This window comes from Centruroides sculpturatus, unplaced genomic scaffold, assembly GCF_000671375.1.
Source record: "Centruroides sculpturatus isolate CEXI.00-Female unplaced genomic scaffold, Cexi_2.0 scaffold40, whole genome shotgun sequence".
NCBI classification, from domain to species: domain Eukaryota; kingdom Metazoa; phylum Arthropoda; class Arachnida; order Scorpiones; family Buthidae; genus Centruroides; species Centruroides sculpturatus.
Genome location: NW_019384602.1, coordinates 602,647 through 617,441, shown reverse-complemented (window position 1 = coordinate 617,441; position 14,795 = coordinate 602,647). Strand labels below are relative to the sequence as shown.

The 14,795-nt window shown below is 27.8% G+C and overlaps 1 protein-coding gene across 1 annotated transcript in view; it reads left to right on the top strand.

Moving 5' to 3' along the window:
- LOC111625067 (activating signal cointegrator 1 complex subunit 3-like) overlaps positions 1–14,795 on the top strand; it is a 121,085-nt gene that overhangs the window by 60,051 nt on the left and 46,239 nt on the right. Inside the window, exons 14-17 of the mRNA XM_023368097.1 lie at positions 1,713–1,904; positions 2,413–2,637; positions 10,165–10,284; positions 11,974–12,225. Coding sequence (XP_023223865.1) covers positions 1,713–1,904; positions 2,413–2,637; positions 10,165–10,284; positions 11,974–12,225 — 789 coding nt within the window. The remainder of the gene's footprint in view (positions 1–1,712; positions 1,905–2,412; positions 2,638–10,164; positions 10,285–11,973; positions 12,226–14,795) is intronic.

The following is a 14,795-nucleotide window of genomic DNA, read 5'->3' as shown; positions in this document are numbered from 1 at the left end:
CACAGTGGTCGTAAACTCTTAAATATATTTTACGTAGTAATAAAAATATAACTTGACATACTTATTTATAAATAATTTATATTCAAATTACATCATTTCTATGACCAAGGGCGGCGTAAGGCATGGGCAACGTGGGCCACCACTTATGCCTTGCTGTCTGAAGGGCCTCGCATTTCGAAGGTTTTGCATTACTTAAAAGCCATGAACGCGACAAAAAAATTTTACTCGTCATAAAACGATAAATAGTTTGACAAATTTTTATTCATAAAAATGCAGTTTCAACTGCTTTTTATTTTATAAAATCCGTCTTCTTGTGCCACCAGAGGGCCTTTTAAACAATAGGTAGTCTGTTAGCATTGGTCAGTAGTAGTCCAAATTCAATACGAATGTTTGTTTCTTGAAAATTTGATCACAATTTAAATACAGTATTTACTTTTAATATTATCGATATGTCATCGAAAAGAAACGTGTTGTATTATCATTAAAAGACAAAGTATTTGTTTCGATTATCCGAATTTTTCCTTATCCAGACTACCTTCATCCCCAATTAGTCCGGATAATTGAGGTTCTACTGAAATTGGAAAGACTTTCAAATTGATGATGAAATTTAAGTTAATAGTTTAATGGAACAATATAAAGTTCAGTTCTGCATAAGTATTTGAATTTCTTAAATAAAAACAAAATCAAATAATGAAAGTGATCAATAATTTTACTTATAATTGTTAACTTTCAATAGTGATTAATAATTTTATTTTCAATTAAAGTAATAGTTTAAAAGACTTTACACTCATGATCTGAATACTTAAGCTACAAATATTAAAGTAAAAAGAAAGAAAAACTGACTTTTAAAATAATTTAAGTTGTTAAATGTTTTTCCTAAAACTGTCTACATATGATCAGATCACAAACTGAAATTTTGAATTTTAAAAGATGGTTTTGAACAATACTTTATTGAATATTTCATTTTTCTGTTTTATTTAGGTTTATGCTGTTTTAAAAACAACATTAAAAATTGCCATTTAATTGAATGCTTTAAAGAAATATTGTTCAATGATATAATTTTCTACAGCATATGCTAAATTTGATAGAATTCATCATGTGTTGTAGAATAAGAAATATAAGAACAGTTTATTAAATAAATTTTTGTTTCAGTGAGAGGAGAAAAGCCTTTATCTGTATAATCTTTATTTTTTGAATAATAAATGAAACATTATTTTAAAAAATAAAGATTATTTAATTTAAAAGGTAAAACTGCTAAATTCAGGAAACCAAAAATTATTCTTTATTCAATAACATTTTCAGTCATTTTATAACCTTCTTCAGCTTGCAAAGTATATAAATGAAACGATGTAGAACACAAATTTAAATTTGATTTTTTAAGTTTATAATAATTTATTACAAATTAGAATGAAAGTACAGAATATAGATTTTTATGATATTTACTATACTTTTTTACTTAAAAGACAGTCACTGTAAACTCTAATATTGACTATATTTTGAATTTATTTTAGATTTCAGATTGAAGATGTTTCATTTTTTTATATAAATGTTTAAAGTAATGAAATAATAATTATATAAACAAATTATATAGTCAGCATTGTGTGATATAATATTTTAATTTAAGTTATAAAATTATGTTATGTTAATATTATATATATATGTTCAAATGAATTATTAAAATCTAAAATCTTTGAAATGTTTTTCAATTGCAGCTAAGTAAATCTAGGAATAAACAATTGTATGAATTGTTTCATTATGGATTTTCTATTCATCATGCTGGGATGTTAAGAACTGATAGGAATTTAGTTGAGAAATTTTTTCATGATGGTTTAATCAAAGTCTTAGTATGCACTTCTACTCTTGCTTGGGGTGTGAATCTACCTGCTCATACAGTTATAATAAGGGTAAATAAAAAAATTATTTTAATAAGTGAATTTTTATTTAGCATATTTAATTATATTTGTTGTCTGAAAGATGTTTGATCAGATATCCATAGCTATGATTGTAATTAGTCATCTTAATAATTGACTGGTTATTATTTTATTTTTTAATGTTAATAAAACACATTTAATTTTACTACATTATTGGAGTAAAATTGGAGTAATATTTTACTTAAAGAATCTAAAAATATGAAAGGATATATAATTAAAACTATTTCATTAAAATTTTTATAACTGGAAAACATTTAATTGTAAAATTTCTGACAATTCAGTCAATAAATAATAAATTCAATGTATTCTATCAAATTATTTTTATTACTAAATATATATTCTACCATTAAAACATTGCTCTCTTCCTTGTCAAAAATTATTTAAAATGCTGCAATTAAAATAATAACCATTTAAAAATTTAATGGATCTTTTATTTGCTTAAAACAATATAAATTATATATATATTTTTATTTGTTTTTAGGGTACAGAGATTTATGATTCAAAACATGGTCAATTTGTAGATCTAGATATTTTGGATGTAATGCAAATATTTGGAAGAGCTGGACGACCACAATTTGATAAATATGGAGAAGGAACTATTATAACATCTTATGATAAATTGAATCATTATCTTTCTCTTCTTACTAGTCAGTTGCCAATAGAAAGTAAATTTAATGAAAATCTTGCCAATAATTTAAATGCAGAGGTAAGGAAAATTGTCATCTGATTACTTATGAAAACATGTACATAATACTTCTGATGATATAAATATTTATATTCATGTTTTAAATTAAAGATTTAAAGCAAGTATATATTTTTATTCGTCTTTAAATTTGCATTCATTTTCAAGTAAGTATTATTTGCTATCATCATTAATATATATCCCAAAAAAATAATTACGTAGGAAAGAAATGCTGCATTTCAAACAAATAACAGAAATATTAAAAATATAAAAATGGCATTATGTAATTCTTTAGTGTTTTTACATTCATTCTAAAACTTACAAATGCTTATATTGAAATGTAAATGATACAGATATGTGTACATACATACATATATACATACATACATACATACATACCCAAGTCAGAAGAATATCATGATTAAATTATTAAATTCTGGATTATTTGGGCTGTATTTTGGCTATAAAATAATTATTGAAACATATCAATTTGTTAAAAGATATGCTGCCATCTTGTATTAATTTTAATGTTATATTACTTTTTGAATGAAATTTAAAGATTTAGAATATTCTGGAAGAAAAGATCAACACTGAAGAGGACTCCAACCTATGACTTCTGCATTAATGATTACACTGTCAGGATCTCTGTTCAATCTTCAACCTGTCTTAAATTAATAAGCATGAAAATGAAAAGTGCACAAAGATCTAGATAGTGTAACTGATAACCAGTGCTGCTGTTTCTAGGGTAATTTGAACTTTTCAAGGTACTGTTTAGGGTAGTTGTATATTTAGGGTAAATATAGGTTAAAACTGCCCCAGTGATCTGATGCTTTTATTGTAAAAGTTTTTATTGTACACTTGTAAAAGAAATCTATGCCAGATTTTATTTCAGTAATGACATTTTTTCATATCTGCTTTTGTTTGAACCTGAAAATGCACAAAATTTAACAGTGAGGTCTTAGGAGGTATTGTTTAAAAAGTTTAAAAATGTTAAGGTTGGATTTAGAACTTGTAGACAATGAATGGCATAAACAAGCTCTACTTAACTTGGGGTCAAAATGTCATACTGTCAGATCCTACTAGTCAGAAATATTTTATTTAAAAAATGCTGCTGGAGAGTTTGTTTCAAAATCTTGAAAAATTGTTGACTTTATTGATGATGATTACCAGCTTCCAATGCATCTGTTGAACAAATATTTAGTCAGCTACATTTGTGTAAGACATCGCACAGACATTTCTTGAAAACTGAAACAATTTGTAACCTAATGCATGTACAGTCCAGTATTCAAAAAAAATATTTTTATTTGAATTTTCAAAACAAATGTTAAAATGCAAATATATATGTAAATAAATGAATTTTTAAAACTGATCAGTTACATATCGAAGTATGTTTGAGATCAAGTGAATGGCTTATTTAATTTTCTATCTTCAGCTAAGATACACGTATAGAAAGTGAATTAATTAAAATTAAGTTAAATAATTGCATTCATTAGACTTATGGATATACTTTATGATTATTTAAAGACCAGGCGAGATTTTACTCGTTTGTCAAATTGGGATTACTGAACTAAAACATCAAATACCTTTATATCAGATGTAAATTAATATCTCTGATAAAGCCTAAAAATCCTAAGACATTTTAGTTATTAAGATTTTTAAAAACAATGAATTAAGAATTATTCTGATTATTATTTTACGATAATAGTACAGGGATCTGAGTCATAGAATCGTTTGTCTTATTTTTTTATCCAAGCTGGAGCTTGAGCTTGGAAAGTTTTCTCAATCTAGGGTAATCTAGGGTAAAATGAAGGCACAATCAGGGTAGTTCCAGCAGAAGCAGATGGCAACACTGCTGATAACACATCTGCATGGTAAACATAAGTTGCAGGTTTGAGTTCTGCTATGGGTTGATTTTTTTTTAGAGTATTCTAAATGATTAAATTTAATTCAAAAATTAATGTAGTTATTAAGATGGCAGCTTAATTTGAACTAGAGGTAGACAGTAATTATTTTGTATCCAAAATGTAAATGGAAAGTAATCAAGCATTCAATGATTTGATTTCATAAATTAATTTAAGATTTGTGTATTTACATGGAGTAGATGATTGAACAAAAGAAATTTTGATACAAGATCAGAAAGATGCAAATGACAATGCATTAATAGAAATTATTAGAAAAATATTGAATATTAGCTTTTATTTTTCAATATCATTATCTTAAGTATTATTATTATGTTGGGTTTAGTGGGTTATACTCGGTATAGTATACACCAATGGCTGTATACTATACCGGACCAGAGTCAAGGCATGGCAACCAAAACAAAACTAAAATTAAATAAGTGTGTCAGTGTCTGTATTCAGGAATTTCTTAACAATGTGGCATATATTCAATATAGTGGCCTTTTCTGGTGTGATGTATGTATTTCTATTCAATTGTAATGTTCCCAGGCTTTTGTGTAGTGTGTGTGGTATCACACTTGTACAGGAGAGAATGACAGGTACAATAAGCACCCTTTCCATCCTCCACAGATGCTTTAACTGTACTTGCTAATTTTTTCAGTGCATGTGTTTTGTATATTGTGAGTGTTTGGAATGGCTATGTTTTTTTATGTACGTGATTTTATTGTGTTTGTCAATGAGTGTGATGTCTGGTCTGTTGTGGTAAATTGTTTTATCTGTGATTATGGCTCTGTCGTAGTACATTTTGTGCATGTTGTTTTCCAATACTGTCTGTGGAATATACTTGTAGTATGGTTCGTGAATGTCTACCAATTTGTGTTTCTTCGCAAGCTCTTGGTATGTTATATTTGCTACTTGATTATGTCTGTGTAAATAATCTGTCTGTGCCAAGAGCTTGCAACCAGAAGTGATGTGTTGTATAGTTTCTGGCATGATGTGACATTTTCTGCATGTGTCATTTGTGAGTGTTGTATCTTTGAGTATGTGTTTTTTTTCTAGTTTTTAGTATTTATGACCTGATCCTGTATGGCAATCATGAATCCTTCGGTCTCCCCAAAGAGGCATCCCCGATCTAACCAGCTGTTTGACGCAGTTTTGTCAACAAAATCCTGGACCAGATCATAAGGATGTTGTTTTTTCATGTCTGATATTGTAGCCATATTTCGTGTTGTTTAACATGTTGGATAATGGATTCAGGGCTAGGCAGAACCAGAGAGGACTCAAGGAATCTCCTTGAAAAATTCCTTGCCTAATTAATATTTGGTTTGTTTGTATGGAAGTGTTACTAACCCTGAGATGTAGTGTTGTTCTCCAGTGCTGCATAGTGTTTTGAAAGAATGCAATGAGTGATGGATGTATTTTGTACATGTGTAGAATATGTAGCAATTAACTGTGTGGAACACTGTCGAATGCTTTTCTGTAATCTATATATGCCATGTGTAAGTTTCTGTGTTGTTTGTGTGCTTGCCGTAGAATGACTGAATCTATGAGTAACTGTTCTTTGCATCCCTTGTGATTTCTACAGCAACCTTTTTGTTGTTCTGTAAGAATGTCATGTTCTTCAACATGCTTGTATATTTTGTTTGTAATACAGGATGTCAATAATTTGTATAGTGTTGGAAGACATGTAATTGGTCTCTATTGTGTGGGATCTGTGGTGGTGGTGTTTTTAGGTTTCATGTACGTGATGCCCTGAGTAAGAGATTTTGGCATGTCTTGTGGGTTGATGATGATGATGTGTAAGATGTTTAGCTAGTTCCTGGTGCAGTGATGTAAACTTTTTGTACCAGAAATTGTGAATGTTGTCTACACCAGGTGTCTTCCAGTTGTGTGTTCTGTTAACAGCGTAGCGAATGTCGTGTACGTTTATTTCAGCACAGGGCATAGTTGGTATGTTGTGCAAGTTTCTGTTCTCCTCCTCGATCCAGCCTGCATCAGCATTGTGTGTAACAGCATTGGACCAAAGAGAAGACCAATAAGTTGTGAGTTCTTCTTCTGTTGGTGTGCCACTGTGCTGTGTATCAGTGTTTGTTTTGGTACTGATTTGTCTGTAGAAAAGTTTTTCATTGTTTGTGAATAATTTATTTTGTTGTTTTCGTAGTGTACATGTTTTGTATCGTTTGAGTCTACGTGCTTTGGCTGCGAGTTTTTGTTTTAGTGTATCGATGTATTCTGTAATGTGTGTGTTGTGATGTTCATGTTTTGTGTGTGTTTTGATTTTCTTGAAAATGTTTTTGAGTTGTTTCTTTAATTTGGGTGTTATGTTGTTTTTAGTGTATTGTGTCAGCCTGCCTAATTGCTGTCTAATGTCATTTATTTGTGTTTCTATTCGTCTCTGCCAGGCAGGCTTGTGATAGAATTGTGTTTTGTGTGTGTCTGTCTGTGATTGTATTTTCAGACCATGGTGTGTCACTACTATGACTGCCCCAGCATGAACTAATGTATCAATGTCTGAGAGTGTAGAAATTAAATGAATGTAGTGTGGTAGTAAGTGAGTGTTTACATAATTTAGTGTTTTTCCTACTACCTTTGATGTGTTGATTTTTAGTATTCGTAATCTTTGTGTGGGATCTATATTTAGTGAGTGTTTCCTGAAATATAAGTGAGAGCGTATTAAGTAATTCTATGTCTACATTATCGGTGATGGATGAGGAAGTGCCTGTATCATCATTAGTGGTAGTTGTTGTATGTGTGCTATTATCAAAGCTTGTTGCTGGTTTATCCTGACAGGTTCTTGATCTTTATTAATAATGTTACATGTTTCTGTCTGTTGATGTATTTGATCAGCAACCTGTTGTTTGGATCTGTGCCTGTATATTTAGTGAGTGTATCCTGAAATATAAGTGAAAGCATATTAACTAATTTTATGTCTATGTTATCAGTGATGGATGAGGAAGTGCCTGTAGTATCATTAGTGGTAGTTGTTGTGTGTGTGCTATTATCAATACTATTATCAGTTGTATGTTGCTGGATTATCCTGACAAGTTACGTGATCTTCATTAATGTTACATGTTTCTGTCTGTTGATGTATTTGATCAGCAACCTGTTGTTTGATAAATTCAAGTGTTGTTTGTGGGATAAGGTTGTTATGTACAATCGTTCTTTTTTGATCAACAACCCGTTTTTCGGTGACAGTGAGGTGAGGATATTGTTGTGTGAATCTATGGTGTAGTTGTTGTCTGTATGCTGTCATGTTTGTTTCGAGTTTTGTGATGGTGTAGGAAGTACGGATGATAAACTCGTTCATTTCTGATGTCCATTTCATCCATTGGCATGGTTTTCCAGCCTTTGTGGTCTGTGGATTTATTGCCACAGAAACACCAAGGCTAAGTTGATTTCTCACGTCTGTTGAGGGCGTTGCAGTAGCCATGCTTGGGCTGGTGCTGCTTTCGCCACCAGTAACCAAGGGAGACTGGAGCCTATTTTTCGAACGTGAGCCTCTGCCTAACCCACGAACATGGACCTTGTTAACCTGGGCAATGTTCGAGCCAGTATCACACTTTGGTTACTATCATGATAATTATCTCCACAGAATGTGGGTGTGGCACTCTTAACTTCATTTCTCCCCATAGACCTTACTGGCATGTGTGTCCCTACCAGGAGCTTGTGCTCCAGCCTGCATTGCTCTATAGTTCAGTAAAATTACTGGGCTCTCCCACCATGATCAGGTGGTAACCATGGGAGAGTTATTATTATTATTATTATTTTGAGAAATGGACATGGAAATAATGACAAATAATGAAATATCTGTAGTGTACAAATATGCAATGATTTAAAAATGATATCTACTTTGAAAAAAGATGATAAATCATTTTCATAATTTTGTTGATTACTATCATTTAAATTAAAACAAACAAACAACAAAATCAGGAAATGACATGAACAAAATGGTAAAAACAGGATGAAAAAAGGAAATTCATAAATAGATAAACAAAGAAAGTATGCATAAATAAAAATATAAAATACAAAAACATGCAAAAGAGGCAAAAAACACACACCCACAAGCAATGTGTTTTATTAATTCCCATACAGAGAGAAAATTAAAGCATAGAAGATGTCAATTTACATTTTAAAAAATAAATTTGAAGACAAAGCATGTCCAAAAAAGGAATCACCATTTCTGTTCAGGAACACTGAAAGTGAATAAATGGTGGTTCCTTTTTTGGACAGACTTTGTCTTTAGATTTATTTTTACATAATTGCCATCTGATGGAATTCTACAATTGAAATTTATATTTTACAAATAAAGTAGAATGGAAACATTTTCTGTTTCCATCCTACTTTATTTAGAATGTTAAACATCTATAATTGCATTATTTACATGAATTGATTATATTAATATCTGTTTTATAGCAGTTTACAAAAGTAAACAACTTGTAGCATTGGATAATATATATTTTTGTTAATTATAGCATTTAATCTTAATCAAGAAAATTATAAGAAATATATAAGATACACGTGTATGTTATATATGTAATATTAAACTAATAAGATATTTAAATTTCTAATGTATTTTAAGAAATTTATTTATGGATTTCTAGTTTATTTCTTGAATTAATTATATTATTTTTAATTTTTAATATTTCTCAAAAATCTGTATTGAGAAAACATCCATTCAGTTTTAAAACAACAAAAAAGTTGTTTTAATTCTCTATAAATTTATTTTTAAATATTGAATTTCCTAACATATACAGGTAACCCCCGTATAACACGGCACTTCTATAGCACGGATTCACTCTAACACGGTTCGAGAATTGGTACCATCCCCCGTATAACACGGTACTTTTATAGCACGGATTCACTCTGACACGGTTCGAGAATTGGGTAAAACCCTCGTACAACAGGAAATGTAATAAATTTTTACATACTTAAGTAATAATAGTTCACGAAAATTATTATTTTTGTGAACTATTAGTACTTAAGTATGTAAATTTTCTCTTCTTGCTTTCTGTCGATACACGTGGTTCTTCTCAAAACTTGTTTCAATGTTGCCAGATTGCGACGCTTTTACTTCTGATGTTGCCGAATATTTTCCCCTTATTCCATACTTGCTTTATTCTTCATAAGTGCTTAGCACCATATAAGAAAATTTATAAAGACATTTTAACTAGAAGCAAGAAATCTAAAATTACATACATTTTGCAAAAGGTCTGAAGATAATGCAGAAAAATGCTCAGAGAATAAGGATAACTTGCCAAAAAGAAAATGCTTTCGGTTAATTAATAGTGTTTTTAGTGGTGACGAAGAAAACATTGTTTAATTTATATTAATATGTATCACTTAAAAAATCTTAATGAAGATATTTATCTTAATTATGAAAATATACTAGCATGATTTTTAATTTTTGGAACCTAACCCTCCTTTTCTTATTAGTTCTTTGTTTTGTATAACATGGATTCGCATAACACGGCAATTTTTTGGAACGTAACTACCGTGTTATACGGGGTTACCTGTAAAATGTCAATTTTATTTAAAAATGATGTAAATTTAATGAATTGTTAATAATTTTTTGAACTTCAAAGATTAAGACCTCAATAATTTGGGTTGAATATTACATTAGCAAGTTATTTATATTCAAATAATTATTTTGCAGATAGCATTAGGAACAGTTTCAAATATTCAAGAAGGAGTGGAATGGCTGATATATACTTATTTCTACATTAGAATGAGGCGCAATCCACAAGTGTATGGATTAAAATATGGAGCCGAAAAGGTAAGTAAATATCTTTTATTTTGTTTGATGTTATTAATCTATAATTTTCATGTTATAAAATTCAGAATTCAATACAATAAAAACATTAGACATGCTTGAGGATATCATTTAAAAATATTTATTATTCATTTTTCTATTAATTATTAATAATTTTTAGTTATTTAATCTAAGTACCAGAAAAATTTTCATATCTAAAATAGTGTCTAAGCTTAAATATTCATAATAGAATAGTTGATATGTAAGATCAGACAATTAGAAAAAAAGCCACTGAAAAATGTGAATCACTGAAACTTGATGGCAAATACTGTTACTTTAAATTTGTCTGAATTCAAAATAATGGAATGTTCCTTATAAGTGAATTTAAAAATATAATAGTTTTTTCAAAAGTAGATTTTCAATAGTTTATTACAAAACAGATTATAATAAGTATTTTCTTGAAACTTCTTTAAGTTAAGTTTAAATTAGGTTAAATATATTTTTTTTAAGTCAAATGTAAGCTAATTAAGTATATGAAATGTTGAATTATATATAATAGATAAAAGCTTTTGCAACATACATTTTACTGATGTAAAAAGTTTTCTAAAAGATATGTAGTGATATTTGATAGTCATTTTGCATATATTACAACATCAAAGATGGGTGAAAATGTAAAAAAAAAATAAGAATTTTAATATGAAATTATCAGAATGATTTAGAACTAAGTATCAACATAGAACATATCTACATAACTGATTCTGATAAAATTATAAATAGAAACTTTATTTACCTGTTTTGTAATATTCTGAAAATCTACAATAAGCTTAATATTTTAAATATTTCAATTTTATTTTGAATTAATAAGCCTTACATAAAATTTTATATGGTAACTACACAGAAATTCTATAAAATGTGATAAATTTCTTTTATCTGTAGTTAAAACAGTATTTTCTAACAAAATATTATGGTCATTTCTTTGAATAATTTAAACATAAGTGAAAGAATATATTTTTTGTTGATGTGGCATGCCTTGTAAACACCAGTTTCATCTAAAGATTCCTTCTATTAATATTAATTGGAACTGATCAATTATCAAATGTTAAAAAACATTTCATAAGTATTTGCTCCATAAAATATTAGAAAAGAACAGTTGATAAGCCTGGTTTCAAAATAATTTTTAAAAATATTGAATGAATGGAACATTAGTGTACTTTTTCAGACGTTTTAATACACATTATGCATGGGTAATGAGTTCATTTATGCATTGCATTAATTAACATTGAATGTAAGACATTATTTTAGCTTGGTTTCATAATGGTCTAATAAAGCTTCTCAAAGGAAATTTTATACTTGTGGAAAAAATGAATAAGTTATAGATGATTATGATTCAGTTAATGATTAATTTATATACCAAAATTAATAAAATAGAGTCTTCTTTTTAACCATTATTTTATTAACACTGAAATGATTACAATTAACAGATATTAAAATTTAAGGTCCATTGCATATGAATATAAATTTTATACATTTTAATAAATTTGAAGTGTTAAAAATATTTTTTTATTCAATTAAAAAAATGTATGAAATAAATTATGTTCTTTTTTCTAAAATTTGGAATATATTATTACGATTAGTAATATCCTCTGATACTTCGAAAATATTTAAATAATTTAAAAAATAAAAATTAAATATTTGTTTGTTTAATTTTTTTAGACTGATCCATATCTTCACAATCATTTAACCGAATTGATTGAAAAATGTGCCATGGAATTAGATAAAACTAGAATGATACGTTTTGATAGGATATCAGGATGTTTAAGTTCAACAGATATGGGTAGAACTGCAAGCCATTTTTATATCAAATATGACACTATAATGTTGTTCAATGAATGTTTGAAACCAGCTATGACAGAAGAAGAAGTTTTAGCATTAATTTCAGAAGCACATGAATTTGATCAATTAAAGGTAAATCTTTTTATTATTATTTAAACTTAATTTATTATTATTATTTTTTAATTTTATTTTTTATTTTTATGGGGTGTGTGTGTGTGTGGTATGTACATGTGCACAATGTATCCAGATGCATACATATATGTATTCACAAAGTATGTTGTAACATTCTGGAAGATGATTTTGTTTGATAAAAATTAAGAAAATTTAAAAAAAACAGAAGCAATAGGAGCAGTATATGATAACATATGATATATAAATCATTATTATTAATGTTTGTATCATACTTGTTTATGTAAGTCATTTTATAAATAATTTCTTTAAATCATCTTATTTTTTCAAAAATTGATTATTTGACAATTTCTTAATATTACTGATTCACCTGTTTTAAGACATATATAAAGAAATTATTTGATGAATCAGTTTTGTTTTTATTTTTGCTTTGTCTTTGTGAAGTATATTGTCATTAATGTTATAGAAAATATTTTGAAAGTGTTCTTAGGGCTGCATAAATAATAGTTTTTCTAATATATTGGTCAGCAGATGTATTGCTTATATACTAGTGCAATATATTTTGGATGATTCATTGCTTCTATTTTTAAATAAATGATTTACATATATGTTATACATTTTTTCTCTCATTTCTTTTACATTAATCAAGCATAATTTGTGTGGTTGTGAAAATATTGTAATAATAATAAATTAATAATTAAAACACAAAATATTTATTNTTTTATTACAAAAATAATACTTTAAAAGTAATGTAAAAATGCAATCGTTATAAGTTTATTATTGATATAACTTTTTAAAACGAAAGATTATGAAGAATTTACGCGTAACAGTTGAATTCCTTAGTGAGAACAATAGTTTCTTTATCTATCTGATCGGCAGTATTGTATTCTAGAAAGTGAAGAGTATAGAAATCTTTATAGTAAAGGTAAAGGAAATAGAGGGTAGTTTGTATATAGAATATTAAAAAAAATTGTAAATGATGTAAGAATTTAAATCAAAAATCAGGATTCTTTTGTAAGAGAGGTATTATGAGGCCATATATTGTATAGCTGGCTGTGTATAAATTTGATGCATAAATTATAACAACACATCAAATAAATTATTTTTGCATTAAGAGCTTTTATAAACATAAAATATACAAGCAAATACTTTTGATGATATATTATCATTGTCAGGCAAGAACATGAATGAATAATAACTTTTGAAATTAAGTGAACATAAAATTTGGTCTCTTAATTTTGTAAGTTTATTTTTAACAACAGAAATTTCTCTGTTATTTTTATAATTTGATGCAAAGAATACATATAAATAGTTTATATATAAATTGAATTTAAATTAACGTCTTTATCAAAAAGAATAGAAAATATGTATTCATGACTCAAAATTTGTAACAGCAAAATTAAACTTTGTACCATTTTATATTGCTATCAGGCTGAACTAAAAATCACAAAAAGTTCTGCAGATTTTTCATCTGTGACTTAGATAATATAATCAAAATAAGTTACAGTTTAATATTTTTGATTCATTTCAGATTTTAAATGATATTATTTGTGAAAATTGCAAAAATACCGATAAGGTGTTTTATAAGAATGTTCATTAAAAAAGAAAAGGAAATTATGAATAATAAATATTCAAACCAGTGAACTGTTGAGGACAAACAAAAATAAATAAATTGTTGTGCTTATCTTTGTATAAATACCAAGAAGCTTTCCATAATTTCTTTATTTTTTTGTTCATTTCAAAATGAAACAAAATTGATTTCTAAAATTTTATTAAACTTTACTTTTGACTTCCCCCAACTTGAATTTTAATATTTATTCTATCCAAAGTGATCCTAATTATCAAATTTTCATGAAATTTTCAGACAGTTAAGGGTATCTACTCTCCAACACTAGTTTTCAAAGTTCCAATCCAAAGCAAGAGGTCCTCTCACTTTATCTCAACAAGATGTACATTACCTACAAAACTATTTGATTCTATTAGTTACATTGAATGTTTTGCTGAAAGGCATTACATAGGCTATTTAAAATGAAAAAAAAAATCTATGAAAGATTCTTTATGTAATGCGAGAGAGGTAAAAATACAAATACAAATCTATTCAGAATAGGCAGTTTTTACTCTATTGTTCTCTAACTTGAATCATCTGTAACTCAAAGTTTTTTCCTGCACCTTGGAGCTTTAAGTTAGGGAAGTTTTATTGTAGTGTAAAAATACTTAAATACAGTAATACCCCGGACTTACGCGATAGGTGGGACCGAGCGATAACCGCGTAAGTCGAATTCGCGTAAGTCGGGGTATAATTTTGCATATAAATACATACAAATTATTTTTAATTGGGACCGGAGACTAAAGAAAACAATAATTTAGAAAAAAATGTTTAATAAAATCTTAGATAATACATATGTATAACAAATTATATTATTATACAATTTTTCACATTAACTTGATTATCAAACCATAATTTTAACATTGTTTCCATCCCAGCGATAATACCGTGACGTTTACGAATGATGATTGAATTTAAAGATTGAGAATTTTTTGCAGCTTCCAGAATTTTTTCTTTACCTTTTATA